Source organism: Leguminivora glycinivorella, chromosome 23 (assembly GCF_023078275.1).
Source record: "Leguminivora glycinivorella isolate SPB_JAAS2020 chromosome 23, LegGlyc_1.1, whole genome shotgun sequence".
Classification (NCBI taxonomy): Eukaryota; Metazoa; Arthropoda; class Insecta; order Lepidoptera; family Tortricidae; genus Leguminivora; species Leguminivora glycinivorella.
In genome coordinates this window covers 9,983,651-10,003,593 of record NC_062993.1, presented here as the reverse complement: position 1 = coordinate 10,003,593, position 19,943 = coordinate 9,983,651, and the positions used below count along the sequence as shown (strand labels likewise).

Here is a 19,943-nt window from a genome sequence, read left to right as displayed (position 1 = left end):
TCTAGGAAAATTACTTTGAACTTGATAAGTTCAGTAGTTTTTGAGAAAAATACGGAAAACTACGGAACCCTACACTGAGCGTGGCCCGACACGCTCTTGGCCGGTTTTTTCAAAGTTATCCACCCCACTTTTATATAACGTGGGTATTTTTTTACATATTCTTACTCAGAATCGCGAGGTATTTCGATCCTGATACGAGAAAAAAGATGTCCCTAGATTTCCATTCATTTTTCAAACCTTCCATTCCGTTACCGCCATACAAATTGTATGAAAAAATGGTAACGGAATGGGAAAAACCTTGGGACACTTTTTTTCTTCTATTACAATTAAAAGAACTTGCGATTCTCAGAGGAAACTTCATACAAATTTGAAAAAACTTGAAAAAAAAATGGCTCTCAATCAAGTTTTGTGAAGCGTTTGCGTGTCACGCGTTTTATGAAGTGGTGAGCCATCCTTTTTTTTTTCAAATTTGCCGCCTTTTTTAGTGCCAAGATTTGGTTTACCGCCTATATTTTATAGTAAACTATTATTTAGCTGGTCTACTATTAGTAATATTAAATTTGGTGATGCACACAGTTTTTTTCCTGCTGTTGTTTTCATGCAAATTTTGTGATTGTCACTAAACTAATATCTTATCTTATCTGTTTTATCTTCCGTTCACAGATACGGCCAGCGTACTTTCAGCGTCTAACTATTTGATACAGGTGAGGCTTCTCGTAGATACACAAACAAATTCTCAAGACACTTACTGCCAAATCCTATAACCTTTTCGTCGTCATTGACTTGATCAATTAATCAACTTTTTCTTGCATGTTATTGCCATGGTTGCGGTCCCCTGAGTCACGCTGGTTTTTATGCAAAATGATGCTACTGAAATTATGCAAGCATGCATGTAGTCTATGTTTGTAGGTGGCCAATATAGGAAAGGGCTTGTTAACACCAGAAAAATGCATGTTTGCATAGTTTAAATAGCATAATGTTTCATAAAACCAACGTGACTCAGGGGACCGTAACCATGGCAATAACAGGCAAGAAAAAGTTGATTCACCCATAAAGACAAAACATATTGTGCTCCACAAAAGATCAACGCCAACATCAGGTTTTAATAAGTAGCCTATCAGAATTGAACCCATATCAAACAGTCGACTTTTACACCCACGGGAGGAAAGGGGGTGGTGAAATTCTTGGTCCAAACGGGATGAATTAGTTTTAAATTGAATTTGTTTTTAGTCGGAGCAGTATTACAACCAGGTGTATTCTGTGGACATAAAAACCTCATCTTCGCGGCATAAAGAAGTTAAGGAACATAAGGTATAGTATAATTTATTTATTTCTTACTTTTTTCTTATTATCTTAAAAATAAACAAATGGTAAAAAACTAGGAGTTATCGTAATGAATCTGCTAAGAACTTCCTAATCCGAAGAGCGATTCATTCATCATAGGTATTCGAATTTGTTTATTTTAGTCATTTTTTTCTTGCGTATAATAAATTCCAAAAAAACTCAATGGCTCGAGCTGGGGATCGAACCCGCAACTCAATCTCTGGATTGCAAAGTCGCGCACGCTCTGCTTCAATAGCTTATATATTCTTACATAATTATGTTTCAGAAATATTCCGTAAGCGAAAAGCCTAGTTTCAAAATGTATCGTCACGTAAGGAAAGGTTAGATTTATTTTATTTTATATTTTTATTTACTTACTTACTGCGATGGCTCAGTGACCCGAAGTGGATCTTGGCCTCCGACACAATATTCCGCCATTCGCTCCTATCCTGTGCGATCTGATGCCACTCAGTCACTTGAAGGTCACACAGGTCTTTCTGGACCTCATCAATAAGGGGTAATTCAGGGTTCTGAACCAAATACCTACGCTCATATCGTTCGCTGGAAGAGCGATTAGAGAAAGAGCTACGATAATAGTTATTTGTTATACAAGGGGGCAAAGTTGTATTTTAACGCCGAGTGTGGAATTGAAAAACGAGCAAGTGAAAGGATTCTATAGTTGAACCACGAGCGAAGCGAGCGGTTCGACCGAATAGAATCCTGAACTTGGAGTTCCTTTAACACACGAGAAGTAAAATACATTTGCACCCGAGTGTAACTCAAAACTTTTCCCCTCACTAATAGCGAAGAAACTACAACGTAAAAAATGCCTTTATCACTGCTTCCAGTGGTTCCACAGGTAGTAAATCATCTTTATTACTAGATTCACCTACTTTTATCAATTTTAAATCAGTTAATTTGACTTTATTCAAGGTCAAATTACTTTACCCACTAGTGGATAAAATGTGTTTTTACCCGCTGGTAACACGACAAAACACGTGTTTCCGAGCTAGTGAGGGGAAAAAATATAAGGGTAGGTAAGCGATTGTGACGTGATATTCTGAAAAAGTTTGTACATTTTGGATCACGTTTCCGAATTTGATAGAAATTGGTAAGATGGTAGAGTATGATGCTGAGCAAAATCTACCGGGCTCCCTTAAGCGTCCTAGGGAATTTGTATTGAACTTCCCTTTTTGTTACCCGATTTATAGAAATGTATAGACATTTTCGGTAGAAATTGTGATATCATTGTTGTCCTACTTAGAATATACCTAATGTGGAATAACTATTTGGAATGTTATTGAAACTAGTTGTGTCGCTTAACTTCAAATCAAACTCGAGTAAATCCATTCTGCTTTAAGGTTGATTGTTTGTAAAAATATACATAATTTGAAAAATAATCAACCTTGTAGCAGAATGGATTTACCCGAGTTTGAAGTTAAGCGACACATTTAAATTACTTAAAAATTCATTACTCATTTATTTCAGGAGGCAACAAAGCTAGGAGGCTGAAGGAGTGCTACGCGTGTCGTAAGAAAGTAAGTCTTCCCAGGGTCAGCCAAGATGTCAGTCGCTTACGCTCCGTACCGAACAAAAAAATAGTAGATAGTACAACAAGGGCATAAATAGGGTTGCAAAAAAACGGTTTTTTTTTCTGGCTTAAAAAAAAACATGAAAAAAACAGTTTTTTTTTCTGGAGTATGTTTTTTTTCTAATGTACGAAATCTCAAAATTTGCAAAGCAGTTAATACTTTTATACGGTTTTTAGACTTAATGTTAACTATTAAACGAATTTAATCAAATAACTTTAATTTCTGGTCTTATAAAAGTAACATTTACGAAATCTGTAGTATAGTTATCACTTTTTTCTGGCTTGCAAAAAAAACAGTTTTTTTTCTGGAGTATGTTTTTTTCTAATGTACCTACGAAATCTCAAAATTTGCAAAGCAGTTAATACTTTTATACGGTTTTTAGACTTAATGTTAACTATTAAACGAATTTAATCAAATAACTTTAATTTCTGGTCTTATAAAAGTAACATTTACGAAATCTGTAGTTGGTATAGTTATCACTTTTTAGGGTTCCGTAGTCAACTAGGAACCCTTATAGTTTCGCCATGTCTGTCTGTCCGTCCGTCCGTCCGTCCGTCCGTCCGTCCGTCCGTCCGTCCGTCCGTGGATAATCTCAGTAACCGTAAGCACTAGAAAGCTGAAATTTGGTACCAATATGTATATCAATCACGCCAACAAAGTGCAAAAATAAAAAATGGAAAAAAAAGTTTTATTAGGGTACCCCCCCTACATGTAAAGTGGGGGCTGATATTTTTTTCATTCCAACCCCAACGTGTGATATATTGTTGGATAGTTATTTAAAAATGAATAAGGGTTTACTAAGATCGTTTTTAGGGTTCCGTAGTCAACTAGGAACCCTTATAGTTTCGCCATGTCTGTCTGTCCGTCCGTCCGTCCGTCCGTCCGTCCGTCCGTCCGTCCGTCCGTCCGTCCGCGGATAATCTCAGTAACCGTTAGCACTAGAAAGCTGAAATTTGGTACCAATATGTATATTTGTATATCAATCACGCCAACAAAGTGCAAAAATAAAAAAATGGAAAAAAATGTTTTATTAGGGTACCCCCCCCTACATACAAAGTGGGGGCTGATTTTTTTTTTCATTCCAACCCCAACGTGTGATATATTGTTGGATAGGTATTTAAAAATGAATAAGGGTTTACTAAGATCGTTTTTAGGGTTCCGTAGTCAACTAGGAACCCTTATAGTTTCGCCATGTCTGTCTGTCCGTCCGTCCGTCCGTCCGTCCGTCCGCGGATAATCTCAGTAACCGTTAGCACTAGAAAGCTGAAATTTGGTACCAATATGTATATCAATCACGCCAACAAAGTGCAAAAATAAAAAATGGAAAAAAAAGTTTTATTAGGGTACCCCCCCCTACATGTAAAGTGGGGGCTGATATTTTTTTCATTCCAACCCCAACGTGTGATATATTGTTGGATAGTTATTTAAAAATGAATAAGGGTTTACTAAGATCGTTTTTAGGGTTCCGTAGTCAACTAGGAACCCTTATAGTTTCGCCATGTCTGTCTGTCCGTCCGTCCGTCCGTCCGTCCGTCCGTCCGCGGATAATCTCAGTAACCGTTAGCACTAGAAAGCTGAAATTTGGTACCAATATGTATATCAATCACGCCAACAAAGTGCAAAAATAAAAAAATGGAAAAAAATGTTTTATTAGGGTACCCCCCCCCCCCCTACATACAAAGTGGGGGCTGATTTTTTTTTTCATTCCAACCCCAACGTGTGATATATTGTTGGATAGGTATTTAAAAATGAATAAGGGTTTACTAAGATCGTTTTTTGATAATATTAATATTTTCGGAAATAATCGCTCCTAAAGGAAAAAAAGTGCGTCCCCCCCTCTAACTTTTGAACCATATGTTTAAAATTATGAAAAAAATCACAAAAGTAGAACTTTATAAAGACTTTCTAGGAAAATTGTTTTGAACTTGATAGGTTCAGTAGTTTTTGAGAAAAATACGGAAAACTACGGAACCCTACACTGAGCGTGGCACGACACGCTCTTGGCCGGTTTTTGATAATATTAATATTTTCGGAAATAATCGCTCCAAAAGGAAAAAAAAGTGCGCCCCCCCCCCCTCTAACTTTTGAACCATATGTTTAAAAAATATGAAAAAAATCACAAAAGTAGAACTTTATAAAGACTTTCTAGGAAAATTGTTTTGAACTTGATAGGTTTAGTAGTTTTTGAGAAAAATACGGAAAACTACGGAACCCTACACTGAGCGTGGCCCGACACGCTCTTGGCCGGTTTTTTCTGTTGGTAACACCACCGCCTCTCCACGCTGCACGCCGCATCGGGGATTCCCCAATAAACGTTTGTATACTGAATGTTAATCGAATTAAAATGTACGTTATTGTTATTGAAACTTGAAACACGTTACAATTCACGAAAAACCGTTATTGTCGAATTATTTGTTCATCTGAAAAAAAAAACATATTTAGAAAAAAAGCCATGGTGCTCGCTTCACAAGTCTGAAAAAAAAATTTGGTTTTTTTTCTATTTGCAACCCTAGGCATAAAGTGACCCATTTTTACCCGAGGCAATTTTTTGGTGATCAGAGTTTCAGACCCTTGTTTTTCTGCCAATTCAAACATTTCGAAGCATTTTTTAACAATAATAAACTCCTATTTTATGTAACATTATTAACATTAAGCTAACTTTTGCTAAATTCACACTTTTGTTTAGAGAGTTTTTTGGCACTGGCATATCCAATCCATAATAGTGTCTAAATTTATTTTTTCACATGCCTTAAAGTTCAAATCGGGCTTTTATTCGTATTTATTTCGAGGAACTATTATCATAATTATAAGTATTATTTACAGCATTTACAGGTGCACAGCAGTTCTGTGAACATAACACCATCACCACCAAAATGGAAACCGGTCATCTCTGAAGAAAAAGCCCACGCCCTGAAGTATTACAAATGCAGGTAAACTTTTACTACCACAGTTAATACTAAAATTATAAGTATAAATGGGAAAGTGTGTGTGTTTGCTTGTTTGTCCGTCTTTCTCGGCAAAACGGTATTTCTTATATGTAGTTGAAGGGATAGACAGTGATAGAGACTACTTTTTGTCTCTTTCTAACCCCCTACTTACCTAAAATAGGGGGTGCAAGTTTGTATGGAGTATTCAGCAATTTTCGAATTTAACGCAAACGAAACCGTGGGCAAAAGCTATAGATTATAGTGACTCGTTTGCCCCATTCGCTCAGGCAGGCAAGTATGGTCGCGCGATAAACGATAAAACATCTGTTGTTTTATTTTTAACTTCTGATTAGCAGAAACGTCTGCAATCGATGCCACTAGGCTTAGAATAAATTTAAAAGTGGAAAATGTCTGCCTTGGGTGAGACTTGAACTCACGGCCTCTGGATCGATACTCCAGCGCTCTGCCAACTGAGCCACCAAGACTTCAACCAAGCCAGCGAAATTTTCCACTCACACTCTTACGGTAGATGTCGCTACGGGTCCCATTGACCTTAGTAGTGGAAAATTTCGCTGGCTTGGTTGAAGTCTTGGTGGCTCAGTTGGCAGAGCGCTGGAGTATCGATCCAGAGGCCGTGAGTTCAAGTCTCACCCAAGGCAGACATTTTCCACTTTTAAATCTGTTGTTTTATTATTTAAGTATCGCGTAGTATTTGCATGTTTTTCAAGTAAAACTGTATAGTATGGGTTAAATTGTGGCGTAGGCGAGAGGCTGGCAACCTGTCACTGCAATGTCACAGTTTCGTTTTCTTTCAACCCCTTATTTGCCAAGAGTGGCACTGAAACCTGAGTAGTTTCATGTGCTCTGCCTACCCCTTCATGGGACAGAGGCGTGATTGTATGTATGTATGTATGTATGTTTCAAGTAAAATATGGAAGCATGAGACGCGACGGCGACGCTCGCGCGACGGTCGCCCATGCAAGCCACGGCATAACACATCAAGCGCGACTTCAAGTATGGACTCGCGCGCGACAAGGCAAATTGTGCAAAAGGGGCTGATTTTACTAACCTAATCTTGTTAATTTTAGGAACCCCCAAGATAAACAAAAGAATCAAAAACCAAAGATTGTGAAAAATGTAAAGGACAATTTGCAGTACTCGAATTCGCAAGTAAGTAATTATTGAATTTTAGCAACATACAAACTTACTTTCATACATATACGAAAGATTTTCCGTAGAACTTTTCTGCAATACATTTTATAAGCAGATTGCAAGTCCAAACTAATTTGACAGCCTCTCTAAGTATTATTTTGAACATCCAACATCCAATGAAATTATAACTTTTAACGTTTTCTGTCCTCCGGCCGGGAAGCGTTAAATTTCGGGCCGCTGCGCTAAACGATGTTACCGCTTCCCGGCTCCGACGAACAAAAAAATAGTAGGTATACACATTACACACCTTGGCCAGTAAATAAGAAAGCCTCAGATCACATGTTTGTTGACCTCGGCTCCGCCTCGGCCGACAATTAGGTATACATGTGATTTTAGACGTTTATTACTTACTTTACTAGCCCTATACCTTGTACTTTTGGCACTTGAAAAAAGTGTAAACAAACCTGAGCTGTCAAATTTGAGGGTTGTTTATTAGGTAACGTTTGGTTCCTGAATTATTTTCTCTATTTAAAAATAATTGAGGTCACTACTATTTTCCATTTCATTCCACTAACATGTAATTTCGTTTAATTTGACGAAACGTATACACCTTCACGAATACAAACATATCGTCATTAACATTAAATTAAATTAAATTAAATTAAATTAAAAAATATCATTTATTTCAGAAATAAATTTCCATATTGTATTAGTAACTTATTGCTATTCTTAACCTATATGTTAGTGACAATTCGATATTCTATATTTTATACCTATACTATATTCTATTCTATATTTTATACTAACTTGAAACATTATTGTGAGCATGTATGCTACTCCAGTACTGCCAGAAAGCCCCATCTACCCTGTCAGCCACCGTGGCTAGGAGACTGTTGGCGCTGCCGCGCACGCGCCGCGCCAGCGATGCCACACGCTTTATGATGGCGTGGAAGCCGTCGGTGCGCGCTTCCGCGAACATACCGCTAGCACTGCAATAGCGCGGCAGCCCCAACAGCATCCTAAAAGCGTTGTTGTATTGGACTCGTAGGGCGCTGTAAGCTTTTTGAGTAAAGTTGATCCATAGGCTGCAAGTGTAAAATGATTGACAGTACGCCTTAGAAAGGGTGATTTTAACGTTATTTGTACACCTTGCAAACCTACGAATCAACATATTACTCCTCACTGCCAACGCCCTACGCTCCCTTTCGACATCCTTGTCATCTTTTAGCGATGCGGTTACCCAGTGTCCCAAGTACTTAAATTCTCTTACAACTTTACTTTAAGAGGAGTGCCATTTAGTCTCACTGGGGGTAAAGATTGGTCATCTAATATGACAGTTCTTCCTTTAAAGACTAACAGCTCACTTTTAGAGACATTGTACTTGAGACCATGGGCATCCGCATACCGCTCACACACACTCACCAACGTCCTCAGGGCGCCGATCGACGGGATCGACGATTTAATGAATATTATTATTTTCTTCAGGGAATCATCAACCAAAAAGTACCTAATTTTGCAGAAGTTTAAAACTCATGGTTGCATTTTAATCTGGGTGTAACTCCGGTTTCACATTATCCGATCCGATATCGGATGTCGGAAGGATTTCGATGGAAAAATCCAAGATGGCGCCTGTATTGTATGGGATATCGGTCCTACATCCGATATCGGATCGGATAATGTGAAAACGCACCTAACTCCACTAAAATATAAATTTTATCTGTCTGACATTTGCCATTGCTTGTTATCAATCATCATCATCATCATCTGTTCCGAGTTCGATATTTGTGTTGATGATTGTTATATTTATGTTTTTTAGGGTACGGAACCCTAAAAAACATAAATATAAAAGGTACAAAAGGAACCCTTATGGCGACGCTTTGTCCGTCTGTCTGTATGTCTGTCACATTTCTAAATATCTCGAGAACTACTTACGCTATCGATTTGAAATTTGGAACAATTATGAACATTTTAAACCTCTACAAACTGAAACTATTATTTTTAAAAATATATTAATATTAATTATAGAAAATAGCTAAAATGGAAGGAGGCAAACTGTAAATGTCAAGTTACTAGGTCAAGTGGGGTGGGTATCATTAGAAAGAGCTCAAATTGTACATATCAAAACTATTTTTTATAATTTTTTTGTAGTAGAAAATAAAAAGAATTATGAAGGAAAATGTAAAAAATAAAATACTATCCCCTTACCTTCCGAACTTTACGAGCCCCAATGCAAATGATATCGTCTAGTCACACTTCAACGTGCGATATTTATTTCCGAAACTGGTGTTTAAACCCAGATTGACTTTGATGATAAATGGAATACACGACACACTAAGCCATTAAAACTAGTTTAATCTTGCGCCGTACAAAATGCCCTAATGTTATATGTTTTAATATAATCATATCATAAAAATAACATATCTAAAGCAAAAAAATACGCCTAGTTCATATTTGAGGTCGTCTATTTTAAATAAAAATAGTTTAGTAAGATTTATATTATACAATAATATTTTAAATTGAATTAATAATATTATAAGTCGTCTGATATGATATACGGCTACATAAAAAGGTAAATTCTGTAAAAAATATAATTATTCTACAACATTTTTATACCAAAATAGCAAGAGGTAAGTCGGTGCCTGAATCAGTGAGGAAAATTATAATTTCCAGTAACAATAGCGGCAAATCTACGTTCCAAAATATCCAAAGACCTTTTTTTGCCAAGATCTACGGCGCATACAATCATCCAGCATCAACTAAAACACGGAACCGTCTCCTGTTTAAATAAATCTGGCCGTCGAAGAATAACTGCCAAAGAGAAAACAGGATTTTGAGGAGCATCATCAGGAAAAATCGTCATGCAAGAGCAGGAGAACTTATCTAACTATGGCATGACGCGATCAAAATAAACATTTCAGTCGATACCTGAAAGACAGTAATGAAAATAATGGGCTTCGGTTTTCACACCGCTAAACAGAAACCATTACTTACTCAAAAGCAGAAAACTAACAGGTTGAAATTTGCACAAAAGTACAGAAACTGGACTGCCGATCAGTGGCGAAAAATAATATGGAGCGACAAATCCAAATTTGAGGTCATAGTTGGCGATGAACGAAGTAAAGTCATTCAAGAAAAAGGAGATGCATTTCATAAAGACTGTCTTGAACGCAAGGTGTAGTTTCCAGCATCTTTAAATGATTTGGGGCTGTATGTCGGCACAGGGTGTGGGATGTCTGCAATTTATAGATGGAACCGTCAATGCAGAGAAATACAAAAGCGTCTTGGAATAAGAAAGTTTAAGTATATAAATGGATTTACTTTTCAACAAGATGGTGCCTTATGTCATACTGGCAAGACAACGATGGAGTGGCTGAAACAAAAACAAATTCCTACCATATCATGGCCATCCAGCAGTCCAGACTTGTCTCCCATAAAAACTTTGTAGTGGTAAATGAAGAAAAAGTTGCGAAAAGATCCTTCTAAATCCAAAGCTGATTTTAAGGAGAAACTTGTGGGTGTCTGGAATGGAATAACCCCTGAGGAGTATACTCCTCAGCGGAATTAAGGCCGTTTTAGATGCAAAAGGTGACGCCACCAAGTGGTAGTTGTTCTTTTCTGCATCGGCTACGCTGAAGACGAACATTTTTGCGAGTGTTACATTTTGGTGAAATTATGTTTTTTTGTTTACTAGTGAGGAAAATTGTTAATTTATGTTTTGAATAAATAAAATATGCATTATAAGCTCTCTTGTTTTTATGTTACATGTTCTACTAATCATCTAATTCATCCTGAATTTTGAGGTCGAAGTTAGGACATAATATTTTTTTCATACTAGACGATATCATTTGCATTGGGGCTCGTACCAACGAAAAATTATGACTTTTTACGAAATATTGGTTTTAAGCTAAATTTTACAGGAAAAGGTTTCTGGCCTCAAAAGGTTCACTATCCCTGGATCTGTCAAATTTGACGGCTCCGGTTTGTTTACACTTTTTTCAAGTGCCAAAAGTACAAGGTATAGGTATGTAGTCTACTATTGTACCGACGCGCGACGGGGCTAGCAAGCAGATGATTTCCGCGAGAGTATGTCGCCGCGAGATAGATCATACTGGTATCTTGTAACTGGGTGAATCAACTTTTTCTTGCCTGTTATTGCCATGGTTACAGTCCCCTGAGTCACGCTGGTTTCATGCAAAATGATACTACTGATATTATGCAAGCATGCATATAGTCCATGTTTGTAGGTGGTAAATTAAAGAAAGGGCTTGTTAACACCAGAAAAATGCATATATGCATAGTTTAAGTAGCATAATTTTGCGTAAAACCAGCGTGACTCAGGGGACCGTAACCATGGCAATAACAGGCAAGAAAAAGTTGATTCACCCAACTGTATTAATGACACAATTTGACGTCACGCTGCATATAGGATGATTGTAGAGTTTTATTTAACCCTTAAATGCATAATATGCATCATATATTTTTGACTCTGTCATTGATGCTGTCATTAACAGCATGTCAAAATTCAAATTTGAATAAATCTTCGTCAAGGTTATGCATTAAAGGGTTAATAATCATTCATTAATAAATCATTATTCATTCATGTAAAGTTACGGGGTCTACTGATCAATCTTACTTGATAAATCTAATAACTATTTTTTTTTCAGACAAACTCGAATTTTTGGTCGCCCAGTATTCTCTCAAGCAATTGATGTATTTACAAAATGTGAAAGTTTTGTCTTTGATTAAAGTAACTTATTAAAAAATACCCGCTTGTTTCACTTTATGACATCAGCTCATCATCCTAATGGTCTTATCACACTTGCGATTTGCGAGCGACTTGAAAGCGAAGCGATCTCACAGCGTTCGCCGCGCGCCGCGTCTAGATTTCAGTTCATACCATAGAGGAATAAGATAGGGAAGATTTAACTCCATACATCAATAAATGCGAGTTATTTATATAGGCATAGTTAACGCTATGCCTATACAAATAACTCGCACGCCTCAAATAGCGTGAATTCTCAGCAACACTACTCGATACTAGGTGGCAACAGTGTCTCTTCTGCCAAAAAAATAATATTAGAACACTACAACTTATACTACAATCAGAAGGAATTGAAAACAGAATACTGATTAATACTATTTTTAGTTACGAAACGGTACTAAACCCTCGCGGCGAACTCGATGCGCACTCGCGAGGAACTCGCTGCGCGTTCGCTTCGCTTTCAACTCGCCCGCAAATCGCAAGTGTGATAATGCCCTAAGATGTCTGATAGGCTAGCCTATCGGTAGATAGTGTTTAAATAAAACTGAACAATATGTGTTATGGATAGACTGAGAATGTTTTTAAACACCTTGCCGATAGATAAACGTAAATTTGGTGTTGGGGAATTCTAAAAAGATTTTCTATTTTGGTTAGTTAGGTACCTGTTCAAAACAAAAGCAAAGAAAAATAAGTAGGTAAGCTTAAGGTGCCTATAACAACAATTGGTCGCATTGACCTTACTTATTTTGTATTATAGAGCTAGAAGCTTATTTACTTTTTGATTAGCAGAAAGTCAGAAACGTCTGCAATCGATGCCGCTAAGAAAAAGAAAAATTAGAAAGAGAAGTTAAGAAGTTTAATGCTCTTTGATTTCGCTACACGTCTTATTGACCTATGTGATGGAAAATTTCGCTAGCTTTGTTGAAGTCTTGGTGGCTCAATTTGCAGAGCGCTTGAGTATAGATCGAGAGGCCTTATAGTTCAAGTCTTAACCAAGACAGTAATCTTCCACTTTCAAATTGAATTTGAAGCATTTACCACAATAACTTGTTGCTGTAGGTGCTGTAGGTTAATGATTAAGATTTGGTAGATATATTACTGGTTTTTAGGGTTCCGTGCCAAAAAGGTACAAAAGGAACCCTTATGATGCGACTCTGTCCGTCTGTCACGTCGCGTCTTCTTCTAGTTGTATTAATGACATAAGGACGTGTAGTCCATCTCGCTGCGACGTTCTCTCGCGCCAATCATGTGCTAAACCTTGAAGGCTGTTATTATATTATTGTTAGATCCAACTACATTTATTACAATGTTGTTTACGCGCGGAATGTAGGGCATTGATAATGATAATGACACTCAGGTCATGACCGTTTAGATAATCAAGGGGTCTAGCCAAGATGACATACTCGTTCCCTCAGGAGAAAAAAGGAACGAGGAACGACATCTCGCGTCTGTCTTCATTTGGTACAGTCACCAGCAATGACATGTTAATCTGTGAAGACCCCAAAAATAAGTGACGAAAGAGTAATGAAGAGACAGGGCCCGTAGACAAGTTAGTCAAGTAACATGACCTACCTACTCAGTGTTCTGTCACACCTCGGACAATGGGGATCAAATATATGAAAGAGGCTTGTTTCTACGCACACAGTCTAAGCTCATGCAGGCGAACGCGTACTATGCTTGCATGAGTGAGATAAGACAGGTCGACTCGTCGCGTTCTTGACAGGCAGTAACTGTTGAGGTAACGGGAGAGCGGGTGGGGGGCACTTTGAGCGGGAAGCAGTGAGTGGCCGTGTATGTTCTGTACCTGCCTGTGCCAGAGCTCAATGAGGGTGCAGATTGTTACGGCTCAGCCACGAAATTGGTCTAAGCGCGACAGCGGTGAGCGGCGGCCATACATTGGAGCGAGACGCAGCGATGGGACTTTTCATTCGCACGTATGGCTGCCGTTCGCCGCTGTCGCGCTTAGACCAAAGTCGTGGCTGGGCCGTTAGGGTCGGTAACGCAAATGTTACCTTTGAAGTTGCGAGCGTCTATAGATTACGAAGTCTGCCACCAGTGCCACCACTAGGCGGACCGCTTGTTTATAACGTACAGACTGAAGTCGCGACGCTTTATCCGCGGTAAGAAATACACAAGAGATGAATCCGTGCAAAGATTGCAGAATCGCCCGCCCGTCAAGATAATGATAATATTATTGTCTACAGTAGAATTGATACACATCGCGAGAGCCAGCCGAGATGAGAGCCTCAGTTGCACTTTTCTGGTGAGTTTATTTTTATATTGTCTATTACGGACAAAAAATAATTTGTCTATTACGTATCTTTCTATTTCTTGTATTTCAAGAGTTATGAAAAACATTGTTAGGGCGTAAGAATATTGGAAACTTCACTCTTAAATCTTAAATTTAAGTTACTCTCGTGTGCAATATTTGATTTCCGCACCACGTGACACAATGTACCTACTATTTATAACAGTATGTGTTAACTAGATCACTAAATGGCTTGGGCAGACTATGGTATGGGGTCCAATACATTTCATGACTCGTCACTTGCCGAACAGACTCTATAATAAAACTATGGAAACGGATTAAATGGAAACTGATTTTACAATATTTCATGAGTAACTATTGCGGTAACCGAAGACAATATTATACTCTATAATGTTTGCATTTTCCAGTCTCCTTTTTATCTCCTCGGGCCGCCATGCGTCTTCCAAGGGTGAGGTTCGGAAATTTCCAGCAGGCTTCCAATTCGGGGCTGCTACGGCTGCCTACCAAGTTGAGGGCGCGTGGGATGAAGATGGTAAGTCAATTAAAATCACACACATAAACTTAATAGGCACTAGTCCCACCAAAAGCGAGTTCATAGTTCATAGTTTGAACTATCGCCTATAAAAACGAACAAAATACACCGTGTTTTTTTTTTGTTTTCCGTTAAATTCAACACGTTGGCGTTGTTAGGTTCATTACCAGGAATGAATGAATGAATGAATGAAATCGTTTATTCACAACTGCCACCACCCTGTATATCACTTTAAGTTAAATTCGCAAAAAAAATTTTTCATCATTTTCATACAATAATAAATGAATTAATCAGTGACACCCACGGCAGGAAAAGGATTAAAAATAAGAAATGAATTAAGCATATAAAAAAAAATACAATAAAAAAAAGTCAAAGTCATAACCAAACCCAAAAACCATACCAACAAAAATAGTTCGTGATCAGCAGCGCAGGCTTCGTCCAGTGGACATAAAACAAATAATAATAATTAATCAGTATGAGAGACCCTGAAAATATTTTCCTTCATATTCTTACGGAAACGTACGAATGTGTCATGCTATTTCAGTCAGTCTCAGTACAAGACGTACTGACACTGTCTGAACTAGCATGACAATTTTTTTCGGAAACGATGTACGTTTCCGAAAAAATACGAAGGAAACCCTTTTCGCACTACATCTCTAGTTGGACTATCAACTATATTTGTTCTCTTTTTCACACCGATTTTTTGCCCACCAGGCAAAGGCGTATCAATATGGGATGTAGCGACACACTCTGAACAATCCCCCATCGAAGACCAAAGCACGGGCGACGAGGCAGCCGACTCCTACCACCAATACACAAGAGACGTCGAAATGGCAACAGAACTCGGCCTACATTTCTACCGATTCTCCATCTCTTGGACTAGAATACTACCCAACGGATTCCCAAACAAAATCAACCAACTTGGCGTACAATACTATAACAATCTAATCGATAAATTGCTAGAGCATAACATACAACCTCTAGTGACCATGTACCATTGGGATCTTCCTCAAAACTTACAGCAACTCGGTGGATGGACGAATCCTCTCGTTGTGACATGGTTCCAGGATTACGCGAATGTTCTTTTCAGTAAATTCGGGAATAAAGTTAAAAGGTGGATAACCATAAATGAGCCGAAGCAGATTTGCTATGAAGGGTATGGCAGCGATAGAAAAGCTCCTTTTTTAAATGCTACTGGAGTGGGGGAGTACCTTTGCTCGAAGAATGTGTTGCTGGCGCATGCCAAAACCTTTCATTTGTACGATGAGAAGTATAGGAAAATGCAGAACGGGACCGTGGGTATCTCTATTAGTTGTACGTGGTATGAACCGTTTACGGATACTGTGGACGATGATCAAGCAGCGTTTGATGCTAGGCAATTTGACGTAAGTACGAATATTCAACTCAATTACTTGTTAAGTTTTGGCTTTAGTTAAGTATTGGTTCATTTCATACAAACACACGGGCGACTAAACTTTATTACCAATGATTAGATATTCTAGAGGAAGACCTCTAGAACAAACTTCATTTGTAAATATATCAAAGCTTACATATACTTAAAACAAATTCAAAGCAGTTTATAGTGCAATTACTGGCATCGTCCACTCTGGTTTAGAGTTGAGAAATTTCTATTCTGTGTTAAAGCGTCTTCGCAAAAGCAGTCAAGCCTTTTTCATTTATGACTTCTTCTTTCTCTGCCATGCCATGCCTTTGGTAACGTACTTCGGCGACCACCTATGCTCTCTCCTCTCCTTTACCATTCTTGCCAGTATGGCTGCGTTATTTTCATTGGTCCATTTTTTAATACTTTGCAACCAAGAACCCACCTGGTGGGCACTCGTGAACTTTGCTCAGATGCCGCCATACAAGCGAGCGGTTATAAAAAACTAGCGGTTTCTGACGTAGTGCGCCGTTTTTTATCTGGTAGTGAATGTATTAATGTTGTCCAAGCCAAGTGGTCCTCCTTTTTCCCCATCCTCTCTTGCCATAAATTTTTACTGAACCCTTTTTTTACAGTGGGGCCAATACGCAAACCCCATTTTCTCGAAAGACGGCGACTACCCACACGAGCTGAAACACAACGTGGCGTACAAGAGCGCGGAACAGGGCTTCGCGCGCTCCCGCCTCCCGGAGCTCTCGGCCAAGGAGCTGGCGCTCATTCGGGGCTCTTCGGACTTCTTCGGGCTCAATTCGTATACGACTAAGATGGCCTATAGGTAAGGCTAGATGCAGGGCCAGATCTAGGGTAGAACGAGTGGAGCGGCCGCTCTTAAGCGCCAAATCATAGAAGGGGTGCCAAAACGGCAAATGATAGAAAAAACCGGCTAGTTTACGAGTTCCGCTTTACCCTGATTGCGTGCTCGGGCCCTTTGATATACACCCCGAATCCTAAGAAATGTCACATGCGTATATTGCATATGGTTTCTCTCCTCTGTGTACGTTTGTAGTTGAATGGTCAAGTGACAATTATTGTATTGTTATTACACTTAAAAGGTTTCAATGAGCGAATGAAAACATTTTGTGTGTTACTCAAAGTTTTGACTCATTCCATTTGTGCCAAGTTTCCTTAACTCCATTAGCTACTTTGTGTTCCAGAGACGCGTCAATCGACGGCATGTACCCTTCACCGTCGTATATGGAAGACATGGGCGTTGTACTCGTCAAGGATCCGTCGTGGACGCAAGCAGAGTCCAGTTGGTTGCAGGTTTGTTTGAAGTAACAAAATCAAGCTGTCTTCCAAACGCGTATGTGGTTCTACACTGTCGTGTAAAGACGAAATGGGCGTGGAGCTTACTAATGATTCGTCTTGCTGCGCTTCCGGCCAATTGTCTTCATAAAGCTCGTGCCTTCTAAACCTTGATATTGGCGGTAACCTCGACGACCCATTTTTCTTATTTACCTATTGTTTCATGATTAAAATTATTTTGTATACATTCGACGATCTTTTTGTGAATTTGTGTTATTTTTAAGTTCTAATAAAATATCATGTAATTTTCAATAAAAATAAAGAAAATCTTATCTCATCTAATCCCATGTTAACCATAACACTTAAAAAATATTGAAAATTTAGGGACGAAAGTTTATGTTCAAGATTTGTTTGACCGTCTATAAAACTGATAATAAAATTAAAATACAACACTTATACTTCCAGATGGTTCCCTGGGGCTTCTACAAACTACTAATCGACATAAAGAACTATACGATAACCCAACAGTGGTAGTTACTGAAAACGGCTGGTCCACGGGCCTTGGGCTGCTCGACGAGAGCAGAATACAGTACATGAGGAGTTACCTCAACATGCTTCTGGACGCCATAGACGAGGGCTGCGATATCCAGGGCTACACTGCTTGGAGCCTGATGGATAACTTCGAGTGGAAACATGGATACAAGTGAGTTTACATTTTGGCACACCTCAGACAATGGCGATAAAATATATAAGAGGCACATTCCCACGCACACAGTCTAAGCTCGTGTAGATGAACGCGTACCATGCTTGGATGAGTGAGATATGACAGTCGGTTGGTCGCGTTTTTGATAGGCGGTAACTGTGAGGTAACCGAGAGGGGGTGGGCGGCACTTTCAGCGGGGAACGGAATTAAGATATTATACTGTGATGTTGGCAAACATTCTTATTTGATTATACAAGCCAGACATTGCAGCTACAAGGTTTTTCACCTATGTGTGTTTGTACTGGTTTTAAAATAAAGGTTTTTAATTATAACAACTTCAGATACCTAGATAAATATCCGATGCAGAATTATTTGAAACCTTTATCTTAAATTATTTCCTCTTACTTTATCTTAAATATTTTGTACGTATAATTAATTCACCAGTGTGTGTTATTTATAACTAATAGTACCTAGTAGGTACTTGATACCCAAATATTTTTTGGCTTGTCTGCACAAATGTCCCTCGATTATTTCTTTAAAACATTATCAAGGTACTACTAAACAGTTACAACCATTATGACCTCTTGCAAATACATTTTTTTCGTTATTTACAGAGAAAAATTCGGCTTATACGAAGTAGACTTCCAGAGCAACCAACGCACCAGGACTCCAAGAAAGTCTGCCTTCATTTACAAGGAGATCATAAGGAGCAATGCCCTGGATTCGAACTTCGAACCCGACAAACTGCCTGAACCTGCACCTTTCTCCTCTAGCGAAGAAACACGGTGAAGGATTTTAAATAAAATTTATTTTTAAAAGTTTGCATTTTATTTACCATATGAAAATGTTTATAGGGCTGTCAAATATGTGACTCATTTTAACCATTGACAATGTATAGTCTGACCAAAAAGAGTAGAAATTAAAAAGTGACAACATTTTAGTGTGATCACTTTCAAATCAATATGTGTGAGAAAACGGGACGACACTACGATGTTGCCACTTTTTTAATTATTACTCCTTTTGCAGAGATGTTAAAAAATAGGTAGTGCAATGTATTTAACTACAAAATGCAAATACTTTGGTTTCTTACCTATTTCAAATAAAAATACAAAATAGTTTTACAAAAAGGTATTTGAAATACAAAATGCAAAATAGGTATTTTCAAAATACCTTTATAAAATACTTTTTTGACATAATTTAAAACTTTTATTTTAAAGATGTGTTTAAAACATAGAATCACCAGAGAGCCCAGAAACCTGGCTCTATAAAATTAAGACGTTAAAAAGTGAAGCCAAAAATGGACTGTCTCTGTCTTTTACCTAATATTATAAAAATCCAATGAAAAACTTATATCGCAATATGTATGAAATATGAAACAAAAATCGTAAAATAATAGTAATATTCATTAAGCATAATACATTACAGCTATACTAAATAGAATTGCCTACAGTCTTATACGAATCATATGGATTTTCCCCGATTTTTCGATTTTCACGGTCAGGGTGCTGGGTCTGGGATCTTGCAACAAATCGCTTACTGTTTATTCAACCTTCGTCAAAGACCGTGGATTCTCCTTACCTACCTATTCATCCATGCATTCCTCCATTCATCCTTACTTGCTTACGTTAAAACCCAAGTAACAATTTCTGGTCCTATAGTGGTCGAGAGCACCAAATTAAATCACATTAAATGGTCCTATAAATAGTCTATATTGGTACTGTAGAGCCGATTTGGCGCAATTATGCAGCCATTTAGTGATATAATAGGGCTATAGCAGTATCATCCGTGACGTTTAAGGTCTATAATGGTGATGTGATGATGACTATTGTGCTAATTTGTTGACATAGAGGACACAGTAACGCTATTATAGTATCAATTTATGCTATAGTAGCATTTGAGATTCCATTATACAGGTTTTTTGTTCTGTAAAAGCAGTTGCCGTCGCTTTTAATGCGAATGAATGAAATTTCTAAAATAATTTAATGTGTGTAATATTT

At 38.1% G+C, this 19,943-nt stretch overlaps 1 protein-coding gene, 2 non-coding genes and 1 pseudogene across 4 annotated transcripts in view; 3 read left to right on the top strand and 1 right to left on the bottom strand.

The window, feature by feature from the left end:
- The window catches only part of LOC125238278, a 36,423-nt gene extending 24,668 nt beyond the window's left edge, over positions 1-11,755 (top strand). The window contains exons 9-15 of one of the 2 annotated variants that reach the window (XM_048145564.1): positions 664-704; positions 1,231-1,311; positions 1,610-1,664; positions 2,812-2,861; positions 5,739-5,845; positions 6,931-7,012; positions 11,659-11,755. In XM_048145564.1, coding sequence (XP_048001521.1) covers positions 664-704; positions 1,231-1,311; positions 1,610-1,664; positions 2,812-2,861; positions 5,739-5,845; positions 6,931-7,012; positions 11,659-11,703 — 461 coding nt within the window. In that variant the 3' untranslated portion in view covers positions 11,704-11,755. Of the gene's footprint in view, positions 1-663; positions 705-1,230; positions 1,312-1,609; positions 1,665-2,811; positions 2,862-5,738; positions 5,847-6,930; positions 7,013-11,658 lie in introns of those variants that run through there. The other variant, XM_048145566.1, reaches the window with a different exon arrangement.
- On the bottom strand, positions 6,255-6,327 carry Trnad-auc. Its single transcript has one exon. It is a non-coding gene; the product is annotated as a tRNA-Asp (tRNA).
- Trnad-auc lies at positions 6,429-6,501 on the top strand. The gene has a single exon. It is a non-coding gene; the product is annotated as a tRNA-Asp (tRNA).
- Positions 11,756-13,788: 2,033 nt separating the features above from the next.
- Positions 13,789-18,764, top strand: LOC125238340 (annotated as a pseudogene).
- The last annotated feature ends 1,179 nt before the right edge of the window (positions 18,765-19,943 follow it).